Source organism: Cololabis saira, chromosome 1, assembly GCF_033807715.1.
Source record: "Cololabis saira isolate AMF1-May2022 chromosome 1, fColSai1.1, whole genome shotgun sequence".
Lineage (NCBI taxonomy): Eukaryota > Metazoa > Chordata > Actinopteri > Beloniformes > Belonidae > Cololabis > Cololabis saira.
The window spans coordinates 40,135,641-40,152,068 of NC_084587.1; the positions used below are offsets into that span (position 1 = coordinate 40,135,641).

Genomic DNA, 16,428 nt, shown 5'->3' on the forward strand with positions numbered 1-16,428 from the left:
TTCAATCCTTGCTTTGCATGTCTTCTATCATCAGGTGGATCAGCTAAACAATGAGCTTCAGTCAGAGCGCAGCACCTCCCAGAAGAACGAAAGTGCTCGGCAACAGATGGAGCGCCAGAACAAAGAGCTGAAGGCCAAGCTTCAGGAGATGGAGAACCAGGTCAAGTCAAAGTTTAAATCTTCCATCACTGCTTTGGAGGCTAAAGTGGCACAGCTGGAGGAGCAGCTGGAGCAGGAGAACAGGTTAGGGACAAACAGGCACACAACACGTTGGATAAACAAATGTGAATAAAACACCGTCAGTTCATTTCCGGCCATTATTGGGCCTTTAAACATTTAGACTTAAAAAAAGTGGCAAATTTCTGATTTAGCGTGTGTTTTCATCTCAGAGATAAGCAGGTTTCTGCAAAGAGTTTGCGACAGAAGGACAAGAAGCTCAAAGACCTGATTATGCAGGTGGAGGATGAAAGAAAACAGGCAGAGCAATACAAAGACCAGGTAAAAACATTTTGTGTCAATACCAAAAAAAAACTTTCAGTTGCATTTAGTTAAGAGATGAGATGAACACTAGGGGTGTTGATTTCTTGACATTAAAGGCGGACAAGTCAAACTCCCGCGTGAAGCAGCTGAAGCGGCAGCTGGAAGAATCGGAGGAGGAATCTCAGCGAGCAACAGCCGCCCGCAGGAAGCTGCAGCGGGAGCTGGATGAGGCTACAGAGTCCAATGAGGCCATGGGTCGCGAGGTCAATTCCCTCAAGAGTAAACTTAGGTAAGACGACAAGTCAAAAATTCTGTCCACTTCCACATCTGTTATTGTTATTTTTGTCTTGTACTTTTAATGTTTAATTTATGCTAGGCAACAAGAGGACACACATTCCGCAAAAGGAAACACATGAGCATAAGTTAAAATGCTCTGCAGATGCATAAAGTTTACTCATTTTTCACCAACGCAAATTATCCTCACACCATTTTCTTTTGAGTTTAAAAGAGTATTTCCCACACTCTCTTCTGAGAGTTTAAGGCGCTTACATACTGACGTTCTGTAACATTTCTGTAAAAGCGGGCCACCAATTTTACTGCATTGGCCTTCACATACCGGCCCAGCAAGAGAGAAAAATACAGCAACCGTGTGTCCTTACATACACGGAAGCAATACTCCAGAACCAAAGTGTGACTTGACATCATCTGCGTAAAACGAGAGGGAAGGGGTCAATCACGTTCACTGCGCTCATATTAATAATAATTTTTGTTTAAAACACAGTAGAGGACAAGATGCCGACAGCTTTTTTCATATTTTTACAGCTCTTTTAACAGGAGGGTGTGTAAGCAGGATGCACAATTATGCAAGAGAGGCGCGTAGATGAGAGAGTGATAGTGTGTGTGTGTGTGGAAATTGACCAGGAAGTTTTGAACAGTGTAACTAGTCAGGGACGACGACCGGCCTCTCCTTTTTCACGCCTTTTTGTCTACCTGTGGAGTTGGAAAAAAGAGCTGATCACATTTGGCCCTTTCTGGAAAGTAGCTCTTACATACGGGGTATTACGGGTACCTCGACCGTCAAAAGGGAGAAATGTTCTGCAAAGACATGCCAGTATGTTAGCGCTTGTAAAGAGTCAAAAATAATTGTTTAATTAATTGAAGACTATTTCCAGTGCAACCATAAGCAGATAGATAATTTGCATCTGTAATCATTGAGCAGAAAGATGTACGAACAAAAGCCAAAACAAACGTGTCCATCTCTATTACAGAGGCAACCCTGAACCTAAGGAGTAACACAGCAGGTACCTCTGCACCTGAAAGTTACCCCATCACCATTTCTCATGTTTTTTTACAATAACTTTTCATTTTCTATGCGCACTCTTAATGCTTTCTTTCATTGAGCCTAACTAAGAAAAATATGGCTAATCAGCTACGAGTGATAAAACAGAAAAACAGTTATAAGTCAAGGTTACCCCATTCAGTCGTGATTATTCCCCTTAACTGAAGGCCATGTTTTTCTTAGTGCTTGGTTTAAGTGTCAAAAACCAAACTCATTTTCCTGGTCACAGAGTTAAATGAGTTACAAAGATAACCGGCGTGCTTAAGCTATAACCGAAGCCCAATCTGTACATTCTGTTTCATTGATCCTCCTTTTACAGTGCAGTGTCTGACTGGTTTCCATTGACAAGTAGACACTATCTGATCCTATCACTGACGATGTTTTTGTTTTTGTGTCTGCATGGCGTGTGCATCTCTGTGGCATTTTAGGCGTGGAAATGAACCCTCTTTTGGCAGCACCACACGGCGTATGGGTGGAGGGCGAAGGGTGGTTGATGATGCCTCAGAGGAGGAAACTGACCCCCAAAACGACTTCAACGGAACAAAGACCTCAGAGTAAATGATGGAAGAAAAAAAAAAAAAAACTGATCAGAATTACTGTTCAGGGCAACATGATCATTATCTGCAAAAGTCTGCTTTGATGTTTTCCACATAACTTCAAATTATATATTTCTTCTCATTTTCCAGCAGCATACTGATCTTGTTTTGAAGCATGTTCTTGATACAAAGCAATCAGGAGGACTTGATCTCTACTAGACAAGTCATTCTGGTGGCTCTGGTTGCTTTAGTTTTAACGTCACTGTTTTGCATTGCACTGAATGATTCTTTCTAAAGAAATGTCATGTACACAGAAATACATGCCAAATTACCACCAACCTTAAACTTCACATAGAGACAAGTAAATTGACGGGTGCACAAGTACTATCAGCGACTGTCGTCCTGCTGCCTGTGACTGCTGTTACCACTTCTGAGCAGGACTGAAGTGGGTCCAGATTGGACGTATAGCCATCTTTAAATGGTGTCTGCTTTCAATCAGTGCTGACATATTATATATCCTAAGAAACAGTTAGCCCTAAAAACTTATGCCATTATCACAGTATTTGCACCTTTTCCTGTGGCTTGATTTATATAGATACCTCCTAGTCCAGACATTACTGTCAATGAGATGAGAAAAGCTTTAGTCACTTCATCCAAAATATAAACCAGATGTCAATGTTGGGCACTCTTTATTTTATCTTTTTTTTTTTTTTTTAAATCTGTGTTGTTCAGACATTCTGTACATGTTTTAAAAGCTGATCACCCTAAATAAACTCAGTCTCATTTGATAAAGTCGTATATAATGAATGTTTACATGACACTCTGTAGCTATTGATTTTTGAACCACCAGCACAATAAAGATCTTAAAAAATACATTTTCTCATGTCATTTCTCCATCTTGTTCAGTAACCGACAAAGGATTAAAGAGTAAATGGGGTGAGGATTTCCTGTCATCATGTCGGAAGTTAACCAGTAAACTCAGGATACAGCATGTTTAACTGACATTGTTATTTGCTGAATAAACCGCTGCATGGCAGTAATAAAATACAACAGATTAACCAGAAACATTTCATGAACAAGTGCAGCTATCAGAAGAAGGCTTTCTCTTATTCACAACACCTCCTCACAAAAAGGCAGGAAAACAGTGTTCCACATACCTGCAGATATGTACGACATACTGTGCTTATCTTTAACCTACCGGAATAAAAACCTATTATTGCTCAGAGCATTTCCCCCACACATCCACCATGTAACCCTTAATGGCAGGATTTCAGAGTTATGACTATTCTCTACTATATACTAAACTCGTGTGCCTTCTCAGTCAAAAATGCAAAAAAATGAAAAGGTTGATAAGGATCATTCTCTACTATAAATCTGCCACATGCCTCGTCTTATATCTGAAGCAGAAATCCAAAACCTAGTTTTCACATTAATAATCTTTGCATCCAAGCAAATCCATGTCTGCAATGGCAGTAGGATGGCAAGAGAGATGCCCAGAAAAAGATCTGAACTTTAAACCATCAGGAGTAAGTGTGAGCATGCATGTTTTTGTTCCTGAATCTTCTTTCTTTGTGAAGCAGTGGCATATTGTCCCCACCATAACTCACATCTCCACCAACGACAGCTCGGACAGACCCGTGTCCTTTGTAACATTTTTTGAAACCAGCAACCTCTGAAGTATGGTCAGTATGATATTTCTAAAACAAAAAGATAAGCCAGCTCTTTAGGCTTTTCCCTTTCCAGGGATCACCACAACAGAACCGCACACATACTGATTTAGCATAGATTTCATGCTGGATACTTCCTGAGACATCGCTCTCCATTTATCTGGACTTGTGAGCCCCTTAGTATCTGGGGCAACCCGGGCAATGTGTACTAAGTGTCCCGCCCACCCGGGTACAGTTCGGAACACGACAGGGCTGGAGATCAATCCACCAACCTTCAGGTTGAAGGGCAAGTGACTTCCACACTACCCAAGGGCGATGCAAAGAATATGTATGAAAACACTGAACATCATCAAAACTGTTGAAGCATTTCCATTCGTTTCTAAACGGAGAATGCAAATCTCTCCCAACGCTTGTGTGTTTTTTCCCCTTTTATCACAACTTTGGTTTAAACTTGGTCATGAACACAATATGTTTGAACCTAATGTAAATCCTACTCCAACTTCCTGGTCTCTTAATCCGTGTCACTTTCTAGTACCTGTTCTTGATATGATCTCTACTTATGTGCCTCATGATCAAAGAGCAAATGCAGCCACTGCACTATTAGTTTTGTGGACTGTGCTGTGCTCAATCCATCGCAGATAGCAGTCCTGGATACCACACAGCTTTAAGAAGTGGTGGGTCCTGGATTCCTTGGTGTAACAGAAGATGTGGTAGTGCTTCTTGTCGTATGTTAGATGTAAATCTGAGGCTACAGAAGTCCACACAGTGATGGATGGAATCACAGTAGTTCCTCTGAGGGTCCAGCAGTGGGCTCGTCTGGTTTAGCAGAGCAAGAGGCTACGAGGGAAGACGGCTCAATTCAAAGTCCTTTCGCTGTAGTTTCAGATGGGGGAAGAAGGGCTGGAGGGATGCTGATTTGCCACTTTTCCCCTCTTATAGAAGAATCTTGACCCCTCCCTGTGGAGAATGGGGGCCTTGAGTCACCCCTCTCGGGGGAGCAGGCCCAAACTCTAACCGTTTCACCAAACTGAAAGACAAGAAACATCAGATACATTCATGAAGAAACTCACATGAATTCAATTCCTTAAAAAAAAGATCCCAAGAGCAGGAGTTGTTTTAGCACAGGGGTCGGCAATCCGCGGCTCTAGAGCCGCACGCGGCTCTTTAGCGCCGCCCTAGTGGCTCCTGGAGGTTTTTCAAAAATGTTTCACCTTTTTTTCCTCTTTTTTTTTCCTTCTTTTCTTCCTTTTTCCCTTTCCAATCTCGACATTTCGACTTTTTTCTCAAAATTGTACTTCAACATTAATCTCGACATTTTGACTTTTTTCTCGACATTTCAACTTTTTTCTTAACATTTCGACTTTCGCCATTTGCCTTCATTCTAAGGCTTAAACAAGACTTTTCGTTTTTTGCGGCTCCAGACATATTTGTTCATTGTGTTTTTGGTCCAATATGGCTCTTTCAACATTTTGGGTTGCCGACCCCTGTTCTAGCAGTTCCACTGCTCTCCTCCTTCACCTGTCGTACTGAGGAGGAGGGCTCTGGCTTCTGGGTTGGACATTAAGCCCGGCTTCCAAACCTGAAGGACCACCGTGGCCGGCCATAAGTGCCGGTCTGCTGGAAGACGTGTCGTACACAAAGTCTCGACAGGATGCCAGCTTTGACTCCAAATTCTACGTGGGATACAATAAAAGTGTTCAAACATGCTAAACCAAGGCAGAGTAACGATTCACCAAGTAATCAAATCCCTTACGCCAACTTTTCTCAGCAGCTCCCCCACAATGTTTAGTGCAGATATTCTAGCCGATGTGGTGAGGGGGGTTCCCGTTAAACCATCACCTAAAATAAAATACATAAGAGAAAGTAAGATTAGACTAGAGTCCTTTATGCTGCGTTCCATTTACCTCGGAAGTCGGAACTGGGAACTGGGAATGACGTCACAGCCGAGTTATCAGCGTTCCAGTTACAAAGTAGGAAAACAAGATTGTAGTTCGCATATACCACATGAAAAATGTAAATTACACTATAGCAGCATATATATGCCAAACAATACTTGTATACGACTGATTTAGTGTGACCAAAACTAGAATGAAGTGCTACGAATTTTTACAGAGCTCTCTTCTACTGTTTACAACCGGGGCAGCCATCTTGGAATGTGAACTCGGGGGTGGTGAAGACTCTCCCACTTTCCCAGTGGGAAATCCCACTTCGAGGGGCGTTCCAGTTGAAAAATCCAACTGGGAACTGGGAAATCCCCACTTCCGAGGACAAATAGAACGCAGCAGTAGTCATCCCTAATTGGGGAGATTCACAGTATTGCAGACAGCTGTATAAGCTGTACAGTGTACACATAGCCACAGGATTTAAAAAAAAAAAAAAAAAACTAACAATATAAATAAATAAAAGAGCAGTCAAAAATACTATAGTGTGACTGATCAAATAAATAAGTAAAAGTATGACCATGTTCTAGGTTCATTATAACCAGGTATTGCACAATGATGAGCTTTGTTGTGGTTGTGTGGATAATCAACTCTGCTGCTAGCAGGCCTGATTATGGCCCCTGACAGCAGAAGGGAGGACCATCTCTTTCTTGCTCCGCGGGTGAGGAAACCTGCTGCTGATGGTGCCAGGGCTCCTATACACTGCAGGATGAAACTCTAACTGTTAATCACTACAGTTATTCACGTCTACTACCTCGTCGAATGCTGGAGGGAGGGGGCGTGATGTATGAGCTGACAGGTTTGGAGGGTGTGACCGGAATAGATGGGTTCATTGGGGAGCCACATGGAAGATCCGGACGATCTGCATCCTTGCTCAGGCTGCTGGACGGTCGTCTCTCCTTCTGTCTTACAGCTAGTTCCTGGCGAAGGTCTGCCACAAAAAGAAAGAAAGAAAAAACAAAAACAAGACACAGGTCACCTTTATGCAGCGCACTGGTTTCCTGTCAATTCCATGTTTACTTAGGCCTTTTTCACCTTGAACAAGAACAAGAAGAAGCTGAAAACATTTCAAGATGAGTGATGTAAGGGTTCCCGCCACACCGAGCCACCAGTAATAGCAGAGAGTACAACAGATTCAGGGCTTCTTGCACTAGGATATTTACATGTAATAGCATGTTGAAGTCACTTGAGGGCAGTCCCAACAATACATGGAACAATCTAATGTGTGGGCTACTCTTGGATGTGTTGGTGCACCAACAACAGCTTCTTCATCTGAAGCAAAAGATGACAGAAGTACGACGGAGTATTAGGGCCAAACAAAAAAACAAAAAAAGGAAATTACGAGAATAAAGTCGTAAAATTACGAGAATAAAGTCGTAATATATTATAAATATATAAATAGGTCTATAACTTCACAAGATGCTCAATATTCCTCATTTTAACACAGGGAGAAGAAGCTCTTCCTGTTAGAGTTCTCATAAATTATATTCTCATAATATTACGACTTTATTCTCATAATATTACGACTTTATTCTCATAATATTACGACTTTATTCTCATAATATTACGACTTTATTCTCGCAACATTACGACTTTACTCTCGCAACATTACGACTTTATTCTCGCAACATTACGACTTTATTCTCATATTACGACTTTATTCTCATATTACGACTTTATTCTCATATTACGACTTTATTCTCATATTACGAATTTATTCTCATATTACGACTTTATTCTCATATTACGACTTTATTCTCATATTACGAATTTATTCTCATATTACGAATTTATTCTCATATTACGACTTTATTCTCATATTACGACTTTATTCTCATATTACGACGTTATTCTCATATTACGACGTTATTCTCATATTACGACTTTATTCTCGCAACATTACGACTTTATTCTCGCAACATTACGACTTTATTCTCGTAATTTTACGACTTTATTCTCGTAATATTACAACTTTATTCTCGTAATATTACAACTTTATTCTCGTAATTTTACGACTTTATTCTCTTACGACTTTATTCTCGCAACATTATGACTTTATTCTCGTAATTTTAGGACTTTATTCTCATTATATTATGACTTTATTCTCGTAATTTCCAATTTTTTTTTGTCTTAGTTTGGCCCTAATACTCCGTCGTACAGAAGCCAGTGTTGTGGGGAAGGAAAAAAAATTTAAAAAAAAATTAAGAGCCTTGCTACAAAAAGGACAAATATCAAGTGACAAACAAGCCAAAGAAAAGAAAAATATAACTTTTTTTATCTTAATACAGTTTACGATCACAATAGTTATCAAACAGATGCTGGATGGACTGGTCACATTATGAACTCTGTCACTCAATCCAGGGCCCCAGCTCAGCAGAAAGAAATCTTACCACCTAATCAGCACTGTGCTTTCTTCAACGCCAAGTGAACAAAGAAACCAGACATTAAGCACTCGTTACTGGCTGTGGACCATGAAAATGAGGAAAGAATGGCAGAAAGGATTCTTTCAGATTGCAGAACGCTAAAATGAAAGGACACACTGGGGAAATAATACTGCAGGATCATTGTGAATCCACAGCTGGAATATAGAGGGAATCTCCAGTTCCAGTGTGCGCTTCACTAGAGGCAGAGGTTAGAAAAAAATAAATGGGGTCCAGTGCAAATCCACTGTGAGGTGAAAGAGAAATGAGCTAGTAAAAAGATAAATTAGTCTCATAAACTGGAGAAGCTGTGGTGAGTGTTTTGTGTAAGGATACCTCTGGCTTCATCCTTGAGCCTCTGAACAGACTCGAGCAGGTTTTCCTTCTCATCCAGCTCACTTTCCAGAAAGGCATTTCTCTCGATGACCTGGTTCATCCGCTGTTCGAAGTCCTCCAGAGACATGATAGTAGCCCTGAAACATGCAGAGGATAAGTCTATGCAAGTCAACTTCCCTCGATTTATTACACACCCTAACAAGTAAAATTACACGTCTTCACTTTATGTCACAGTAAACCTAATCACAGGTGACACACTACACTCTCTATACTGTATTTTAACAAATACAGTATGTGTATGGAAACTTCAGTCCAGGATTAAGCAGCTGGTAGAACCACAATTAGCAGCAGTAGTTTGAAGTAATTACTTCCTGTATGGCATTATCAGCTTCTTACACCGTTGTAAGAGAATTATGAGCTCCTCTTCTTTTCAAAGTTTCTTCTGTTAGTCAAAGTTCACCAACAATCGTTCATATCAAAGCTCTGAAAGATCCTGCCGAGCAGAATGAGGTCAGAACTTCTCTAAACCATAGCAATAACGTACTTTTACCCGACATGTTTCGGCGATTCCTTTCGCCTTCATCTCTGGCGAAAGGAATCGTCGAAACATGTCAGGTGATTAAAAACCTAAATTATTTGTCTGAAAAAACTAACAAACTAATTGTAAACCAGAGACATAATGAACTTCACTAAGCCATAGCAAAAACGTTTTCCCTCCAACAACTCTGATTTAGTTTTTCAGATGTGCTCCGGCTCATTTACCCATCATATGACCCAATATCACATCGCCATTGACAGTTAATAAGGTGTTTGTGTTGATATGCTAAATATATGTTTGGTTTACTTGATGACTTGCCCTCCTATTGCAAATAAGGATTTCCACAATGCCTCCACATATTTGACTTGTTTAATATCCTCCAGTCATCTGCAATGGCTCGGTAACAAACTGTCCAATGTCTTTTATGAGCCTTTGAGTTGCTCACATATAACAATCAAGTGGTTGTTATAAGTGGTTCCTGAACTTTAACAGCCACATTAAGACAGTAGTGAAGTCAGCCTGTTATCACCTAAAGAACATACAGAATTAAAAGACTGATGTCTCAGCAGGACTTGTGCGCACTTTCATCACCAGTAGACTAAACTACTGTAACGCTGTTTTCACGAGTCTCCCAAAAACATCCATGAAACAGCTGCAGTTAGTTCAGAACGCTGCTCTCGAGTCCTCACTAAGACCAAGGGCCTCATTTATCAACCGTGCGTAGAAAAGGTTCTAAATTCTGTCGTAGGAATGAAACTTAGAATGTGTGCAAGTACAAAAAAATCTGTAATTATCAAACGTGCGGACACCGGTCGTACGCACACTAGTAAGTAGTCAGTGATGATAAATCCCACCTGTTCTTAACTGCCGTGCTTGTGCATGGTTAGGGTCATTTGCATTCAGAAACGCCTCCAATTGACCATATATGGTAGCAACAATCCCTTTAAAAATGCGTGAATGGATTCTTTCCCCCTCACCGAAATCATGGCAAAGAGGGCGAAGAAGAGGAATTTCTCTGACACCGAGATCGAGGTCGAGGTACTGGTAGGAGAAGTTGAAACTAACCAGAAACTACTGTTTGGAACACTGAATGCAGGTGTGACCAACAAAAGAAAAAAAAGTGCTGTGTGGGAGAAGGTCACTGTTGCTGTTAATTCTGTTGGGTCAGAGGAAAGATCACTCGGAAATAAAAAAAAATAAAAAATGGTTTGATATCAAACTCAGTGCCAAAAACACGTCACAGCCCACAGACAAGAAATATCTGCAACTGGACAGGAGCTGGATGTGCACTGGGATGGCTTTGGTGTGTTTTGTCTCGCACTCCAACATAGGTTGTAAATCACGGCATAGATCCATCAGAATGTTTTTGGGGAAGCGGTACCTGCTGAGAAGCCACTGTGCTGAACAGATCAGCACGCTCTTTGAAAACGCGCTCCCTGCGGAGCGCACGGTTCTCCAAATCCTCCAACAGTGCAAGATAAGCCATGGTACTTGTATTTTCTTTTCAGGTCGTCCTGCCACAGCTGTCTTTTATAGCTCGTCACACCAATTATTCAAAATGTCTGCTAAATTACTAATTGATCATTTTTATTAATTAGAGGGAAACAGGGAACATGTGTTTTTGAAGTTTTCAAGTTTGAGATTGCTGAACACTGACTCTTAATGGGTTCTATTTGTAGTTTCACTGTTCTACCACTAGATTTTGCGTGTACGCATGGTCAGAGTTGTGCTTAAAATTACACACAAGTACAAGTTGATAAATTCCATATTTTGCGTGGGAATGTTCTTACGCACACATTACGCACACCTCTGTGCGTACGCACGGTTGATAAATGAGGCCCCAGGAGAGTGGACCATATAACTCCAGTTCTTAAATCTTTACACTGGCTTCCTGTCTGTCACAGAATAGATGTTAAAATCCTGCTGCTGGTTTATAAACCTCTGAATGATCTCAGACAAACATACATCTCTGATCTCCTGGTCCATGACGAACCAACCAGAACCCTCAGGTCGTTAGGGTCACGCCTACTTTCTGTATCCAGAGTTAGAACCACATTTTTATGCTCCTCACCTGTAGAACAAACTACCAGAATGCACCAGGGCTGCAGAAACTCACTTGCTTTAAATCAAGGTTGAAATGTTTTTATTTACTGCTGCATTTCAATAATCTACCATAATGCACTGCAACCTTTATTTCTTGCATCTCATTTGTTAATTATTTTTAAGTAGATGTCTGTTTGTCTTCAATTATTACTTCAACTCTTTTCTACACTGGTACTTTTAAATTTGAGTTTCAAAACTTAATCATATTTTAAATCTCTTAAGTTTTGTTTTTTTTAAACTTTAAAATCATGCCTTTTTTTATGTACATTTTAATGTCTTTGCAAAGCACTGTGAATCACTCTGTTGTTGAATTGTGCCATTAATAAACTTGCCTTAACATGCCAGCTCCCATCCGCCCAGTACTTGCCGAGTTGCTACCAAAGCAATTAGCCAATACTGCAACTGGCAAGTTAGGCCCAAAATTGTGCAGTCTGAGGGAGCCTTGGGGTGTTTTTGACAACTCTCTAAGAAATACATAGTCAAGACTTTAATGTGAATTTGCTGTGCCATCTACTCCTGGCAAGATTGAAAACCATCTTGAATCAGCTGACCTTGTGTTAAAACACACCTCAATGCTGCAGACCAGCAGACTGCCAAAACATCTGCTATTATAGAGATTGTCCCCCTTTGCTGATTCATGATATGCATTTGACTGATACGATATGGAAGCATTAAGGGTGTAATTTTAGCAGGAACCATTTCTAACTTATTCTATTGTGCTTCCTTACCGTTTTATTTATCTATGGTCTTTTTGCTTTGTTCTGCTCTTTTACTTATTTTTTCTTTTTCTATACTAATTTTTATGTAGTATTCAACCTGCCCAGGGACTACAGGTGGAAAATGGCAAGTTGCTACAACCTGGCACGATGCATATTCTCTTGCCCGTTTTGAAATAAATAAATAAATTACAAAATTACTGGTGCTACTAAATTAGGTATCGCTTATGACAACCTAAATATTGGCATTTAACATTTAAAGCAGCACAAAGGAGTTTTAATTTCATTGAAAATAATTAAAGCTGTTCTAATACTGATTCCAGTATTGGAAATACTGCTTAAAATAAGGGTATCCATATTAGTGAGTATTTACTTCTTACATCTGATACCATGCAGCAGTAGAAATTACACAATAATGCCTTGTTAGTATTTCCAGTTGCCAGGTGGAGAAGCAGTGGTACCAGAGTTGTTGAAAGGAGCTGGGTTTCATTAGGCTAGCCTAAAAAAAAAAATCTCCAAGAAAGCTGGCATATGTTTATTATGCAAGGCTGCAGTTGCCAGAGGTGGCCTGAGTTGTACTAAAAATAACACAGGCAACCTCATTAAGCATTTAGGAAGCATCTAATGTATCAACTTTATCAAGTCAAAGTAAAGTCTACAGTAACTGAATTAGAAAAATAATTCGCCCCCCCCGGAAAAAAAAAAAGAAGCCAGAAAAATATAGCAATGACAGATAAAACTGTAGAGATGACCAGCCTTTATCAGTCATTGAACGTGTATGTTGGAATTATTGATCTGGGGCCACGTACAGTTTCCCCAGTTCCAAATGCACACTGTGACTTTGATCATGTTACATACTAAAGTGCATGTAATTTGCTTTACATCAGACATTTAGACCCCTAAAATGTTCATGCCTTTTTATATTACATATTTGATTCTGCTCTATGATTCCTGGATTTCTTTATTTAATATATTCGTCAATTGATGTTAATTCAAAAGAAAAAAAAAAAGTATAATCTTATGATGCATAGATACGCTGGTATTGGAGCAGTACTCAGTATCGGCCAATACCCAAAGCCCTGGTATCCGGAAAAAAAAATGGAATGGATCATCTCTAGAAGGAATATTTGCTTACGTTCAGGAAGCGTTTTCTGTCTCTTGCAGTCTCCCATTCCTACTATTGGCAAAAACAAGCCAAAATTGGATTACTATCCCAGTCAACTATTGAAACAACTACAAATCGCTTTACGGCAATATGTCAAACATCAACAACAATGAAATCAGCTCGCCATGCTATAGTGAAGATCATGGCAGAGGCGATGAAAAGACTTGAAGTAATAATGGAAGAGTAAATGAGAATGAGATTGAGAAAGCGAGCTAAAAATGACAATGTTCCTTTGTGCTGCTTTAAGCCTGACAAACATTTCAATGCAAATTAAGAAAATGGAAATACATTAAAGTTAAGATTTAAAACAACTTTACTTTGTATAAAAAAAAAAATACAAAAAACTATTAAATAATGAATCCTAAAGTCAATTTGTAAAATAATGACATAAGAGCTATAATACACCTACCTCTTAGTCCTCTCTAGGTCATCATTGGACTGCTCCAACTCTCTGATATACTTTTGCAGGTGATCTTTAACTGCTCTGGTCTGCATCAGATCTTCCTCAAGAGTTGAGATGTGTCTCAAGGCATCAGAGTGCTGGACCTCAACTTTCTCCTGCAAATAGTATACAGAGAAACCAAGGCCATTGCAGATCAATTATTACAGCTTTTCACATTTTAAATTTGGCGAAGAGCATTTGACAGCCAAAATTGAGTTGGGTGGCATCAATTTGGAGATAAATGATGCAAGAGTCTGGACCCGCTAAGATCTGTGGTGGAGAGGGGCACACTGAACAAACTGAGGGCTATAATGGACAATAGCAGACACCCTCTCCACAGCCTTCTGGAGCCACAGAGGAGCAGCTGCAGCGGTCGGCTCCGCTCACTACGCTGCAGAACGGAGCGATTAAGGAGATCCTTCTTCCCCACAGCAATAAGACTGTTTAACTCCTCCTGAATTCAGTCACTCACACACACACACACCTACCTCTGCCACAACTGGACTATATTATAGTTTGCACTTTATATGCTATTTCCTTTTTTTTTTTATGTTATTTATATTTGTATGATCTTTGCATGGGCTAAGTATTTAGCTTAGCTCCGGAGCACCGGCGCCGCATACGGAGCTGCCGGAGCTGCTCACGGACCGGCCCGGCTCCAGTGTTCCCTAACGGAGCCACTCACTCGTTAGGTAAATTAGTAATACATTTTTTCTGTCTGGTTTCAGATCTTCCAAGCACCTGAAGCTGTTCAACGACACCTTCAGAAAACACACGGTCCTTCCTTGAGCCAGCAATAGTGCATAAATGTTATTTATATACAACTTATGTTTTATTTTTTTAACAATAAAGTTGCCATTTGTGAAAATTCAGTGTTGTGATTTATTTACAGTTAACATGATTCATCTGTCTTGTAACATAAGAAATGATGAGAAATCTTCCTGTGTGAAGACAAGGTGACTAAAGGCTGATTTATGGTTCCACGTTACACCAACGCAGAGCCTACGGCACGCGTCGATTTAACGTAGAACCGTAAATCAGACTTTAAGATCCGTTTACACCGTGTAACTGAATGAGAGCGTCCGACTATCACGTCGAGCTCCGTGACATCGGACGCTCTCTATCCACACTGAAACTGTTAAACTCGCGGCCAGTTAGGACAGTCTAATACAAAAAAAATAAAGTCATGGAATTGATTTTGTCGCAGAAGCTTCTCGCGTGGGACACGTTATGTGTACGACGCAGCCGGCTGCTCTGGCCGGAGCGAGGCTTATTCTCTCCCCTCCTACACGTCATTCAAGCAGCCAATCAGCGCAGAGCCTCATTATCATAGCCCCCCCGCCCTTAAAATGAAGCACAGAAAAAGGCTTTAGAAGCGGAAAAAATAAAAACATGGCCCAGAGACTGAATTTCTGATTTATGTAGAAAAAAAAACAAGCTTTAGATTGTTTTTAAGACATTCAAGGCCTGTTTAAAATATACATTAAATGCCATAATATGTCCCCTTTAATGTGCTTTTATTGTCTGAGTGGAAGTGTGGTTGCTTTTTATGTTTTGATGAGCTGCTGGACAGTTGAATTTCCCTTCGGGGATGAATAAAGTTCTTTCTATCTATCTATCTATCTATCTATAATACCCTTGTTCCTGGTTTCTTTACTACAACCTTTAATAAACCTTTGTTGTTTGTTTTAGAACTCTTCCTCTATTAATGGTTTCCTGGTAAAACTGGAGCTTATTCACTGAGATTGGTTTTGTTAAAGGCTATAGATGTATATGTATAAAGTTAACATGTATGCCATGCCACTCACTGGAGCAGCAGTGATTGTGCAGCTCAACAGGGACCAACAGCCTTTGATAAGCAAGGTGTTTCACCTTTATAGTTTCTATCTCCATTCGCAGACGATTGTTGTCCAGAAGTAGCTCTTTGTTTCGACCTTCACATTGCTTCAGCTCAGTCTCCAGTTCTGCTTCATAGTCTCGACTCATCTGCTGGAATTCCTGCAGCTCTTCTTGAACCTCGTCAGCCCTGGAAACAAAACTACACTTAACTCCAGCAATATCGCAGTGAAAAAGAAAATACATGTAATGCATGTTATAGCATTAATACAGCAAACAAACAGTGGTGCATATTAAACACATTTGTTTGAGAGCATGTTCTTTATAGTTGCCTTTGCTGCTGTCTCTGTGCCTGCTCCTTCCAGAACCGAAGCTCTTCCTCTGGGGATGCAAATGACTGTGCTGCGGGCTCGCCCATGTCTGCTGCTCTGAACACAGATGAACATCAACTTACATGTTTATTTGTTTCATTATCAGACGTCCTGACGACTCAAACCGTTAGCAAATGCTAATTAGGTTAGCTGCAAGAAGTTACCCTAGCTGTACATTTGGCCACGGTACTCGAGAGCAAACAATAGAAAATAAACTCATTTTACACGTTTATTGAATAACTCATAAATTGTAAAGACGTTTAATGAAAGAGTAGCGAGCGATGTTGAATAGTAGATTTACACTGGCTTAGTTTAGCTAACTGAAGCTAATGTAAATAGCTAACTTACTTGACTGGAGTTCACAAAAGGCCAAACAGAGCACTCACCTGCACACAGCTAGACAAACATTACGTGAAACAATCGACTACTTTATTTTGATTGAAGTCTAGCTCGTTATAAATCCAGTTAATGTGACTTCTACAAACTAATCTGTAGTCACATTAGCAACAAGGCACTGACTCTCTAACCAAATACTAACG

The 16,428-nt window shown here is 40.2% G+C and overlaps 2 protein-coding genes across 6 annotated transcripts in view; one reads left to right on the forward strand and one right to left on the reverse strand.

Moving 5' to 3' along the window:
- myh11a (myosin, heavy chain 11a, smooth muscle) overlaps positions 1-3,228 on the forward strand; it is a 34,960-nt gene extending 31,732 nt beyond the window's left edge. For 2 of the 3 annotated variants that reach the window (XM_061722850.1, XM_061722851.1), the window contains 4 exons: positions 35-243; positions 390-498; positions 597-769; positions 2,248-3,228. In XM_061722850.1, the coding sequence (XP_061578834.1) occupies positions 35-243; positions 390-498; positions 597-769; positions 2,248-2,377 (621 nt within the window). In that variant the 3' untranslated portion in view covers positions 2,378-3,228. Of the gene's footprint in view, positions 1-34; positions 244-389; positions 499-596; positions 770-1,748; positions 1,782-2,247 lie in introns of all 3 variants that reach the window. The other variant, XM_061722852.1, reaches the window with a different exon arrangement.
- nde1 (nudE neurodevelopment protein 1) lies at positions 48-16,417 on the reverse strand. Of its 3 annotated transcripts, none has more exons than XM_061722854.1 (9): positions 16,276-16,417; positions 15,851-15,941; positions 15,555-15,708; positions 13,650-13,798; positions 8,719-8,855; positions 6,717-6,893; positions 5,776-5,861; positions 5,541-5,695; positions 48-5,049 (listed from the first exon to the last, which is right to left on the reverse strand). In XM_061722854.1, exons 2-9 carry the CDS (start codon positions 15,934-15,936, stop codon positions 4,956-4,958), a joined length of 1,038 nt encoding a protein of 345 aa, XP_061578838.1. In that variant the 5' UTR covers positions 15,937-15,941; positions 16,276-16,417; the 3' UTR covers positions 48-4,955. The 3 variants fall into 3 exon arrangements, with proteins under 3 accessions (XP_061578838.1, XP_061578839.1, XP_061578837.1); XM_061722855.1 differs by having other exon boundaries at positions 49-5,049; positions 5,550-5,695; positions 15,851-15,946; XM_061722853.1 differs by having other exon boundaries at positions 519-5,049; positions 15,851-15,946.
- Between the last annotated feature and the right edge of the window lie 11 nt (positions 16,418-16,428).

Bases quoted from the DNA above. Each gene is read 5' to 3' on its own strand.
- nde1 (XM_061722854.1), bottom strand. From the start codon at position 15,936: ATGGGCGAGCCCGCAGCACAGTCATTTGCATCCCCAGAGGAAGAGCTT. The intron at 15,709-15,850 runs GCAACTATAAAG...TTTTGTTTCCAG, and splicing joins GCACAGAGACAGCAGCAAAG to GGCTGACGAGGTTCAAGAAG. The intron at 5,696-5,775 runs GTAAGGGATTTG...TATCCCACGTAG, and splicing joins AGCTGCTGAGAAAAGTTGGC to AATTTGGAGTCAAAGCTGGC.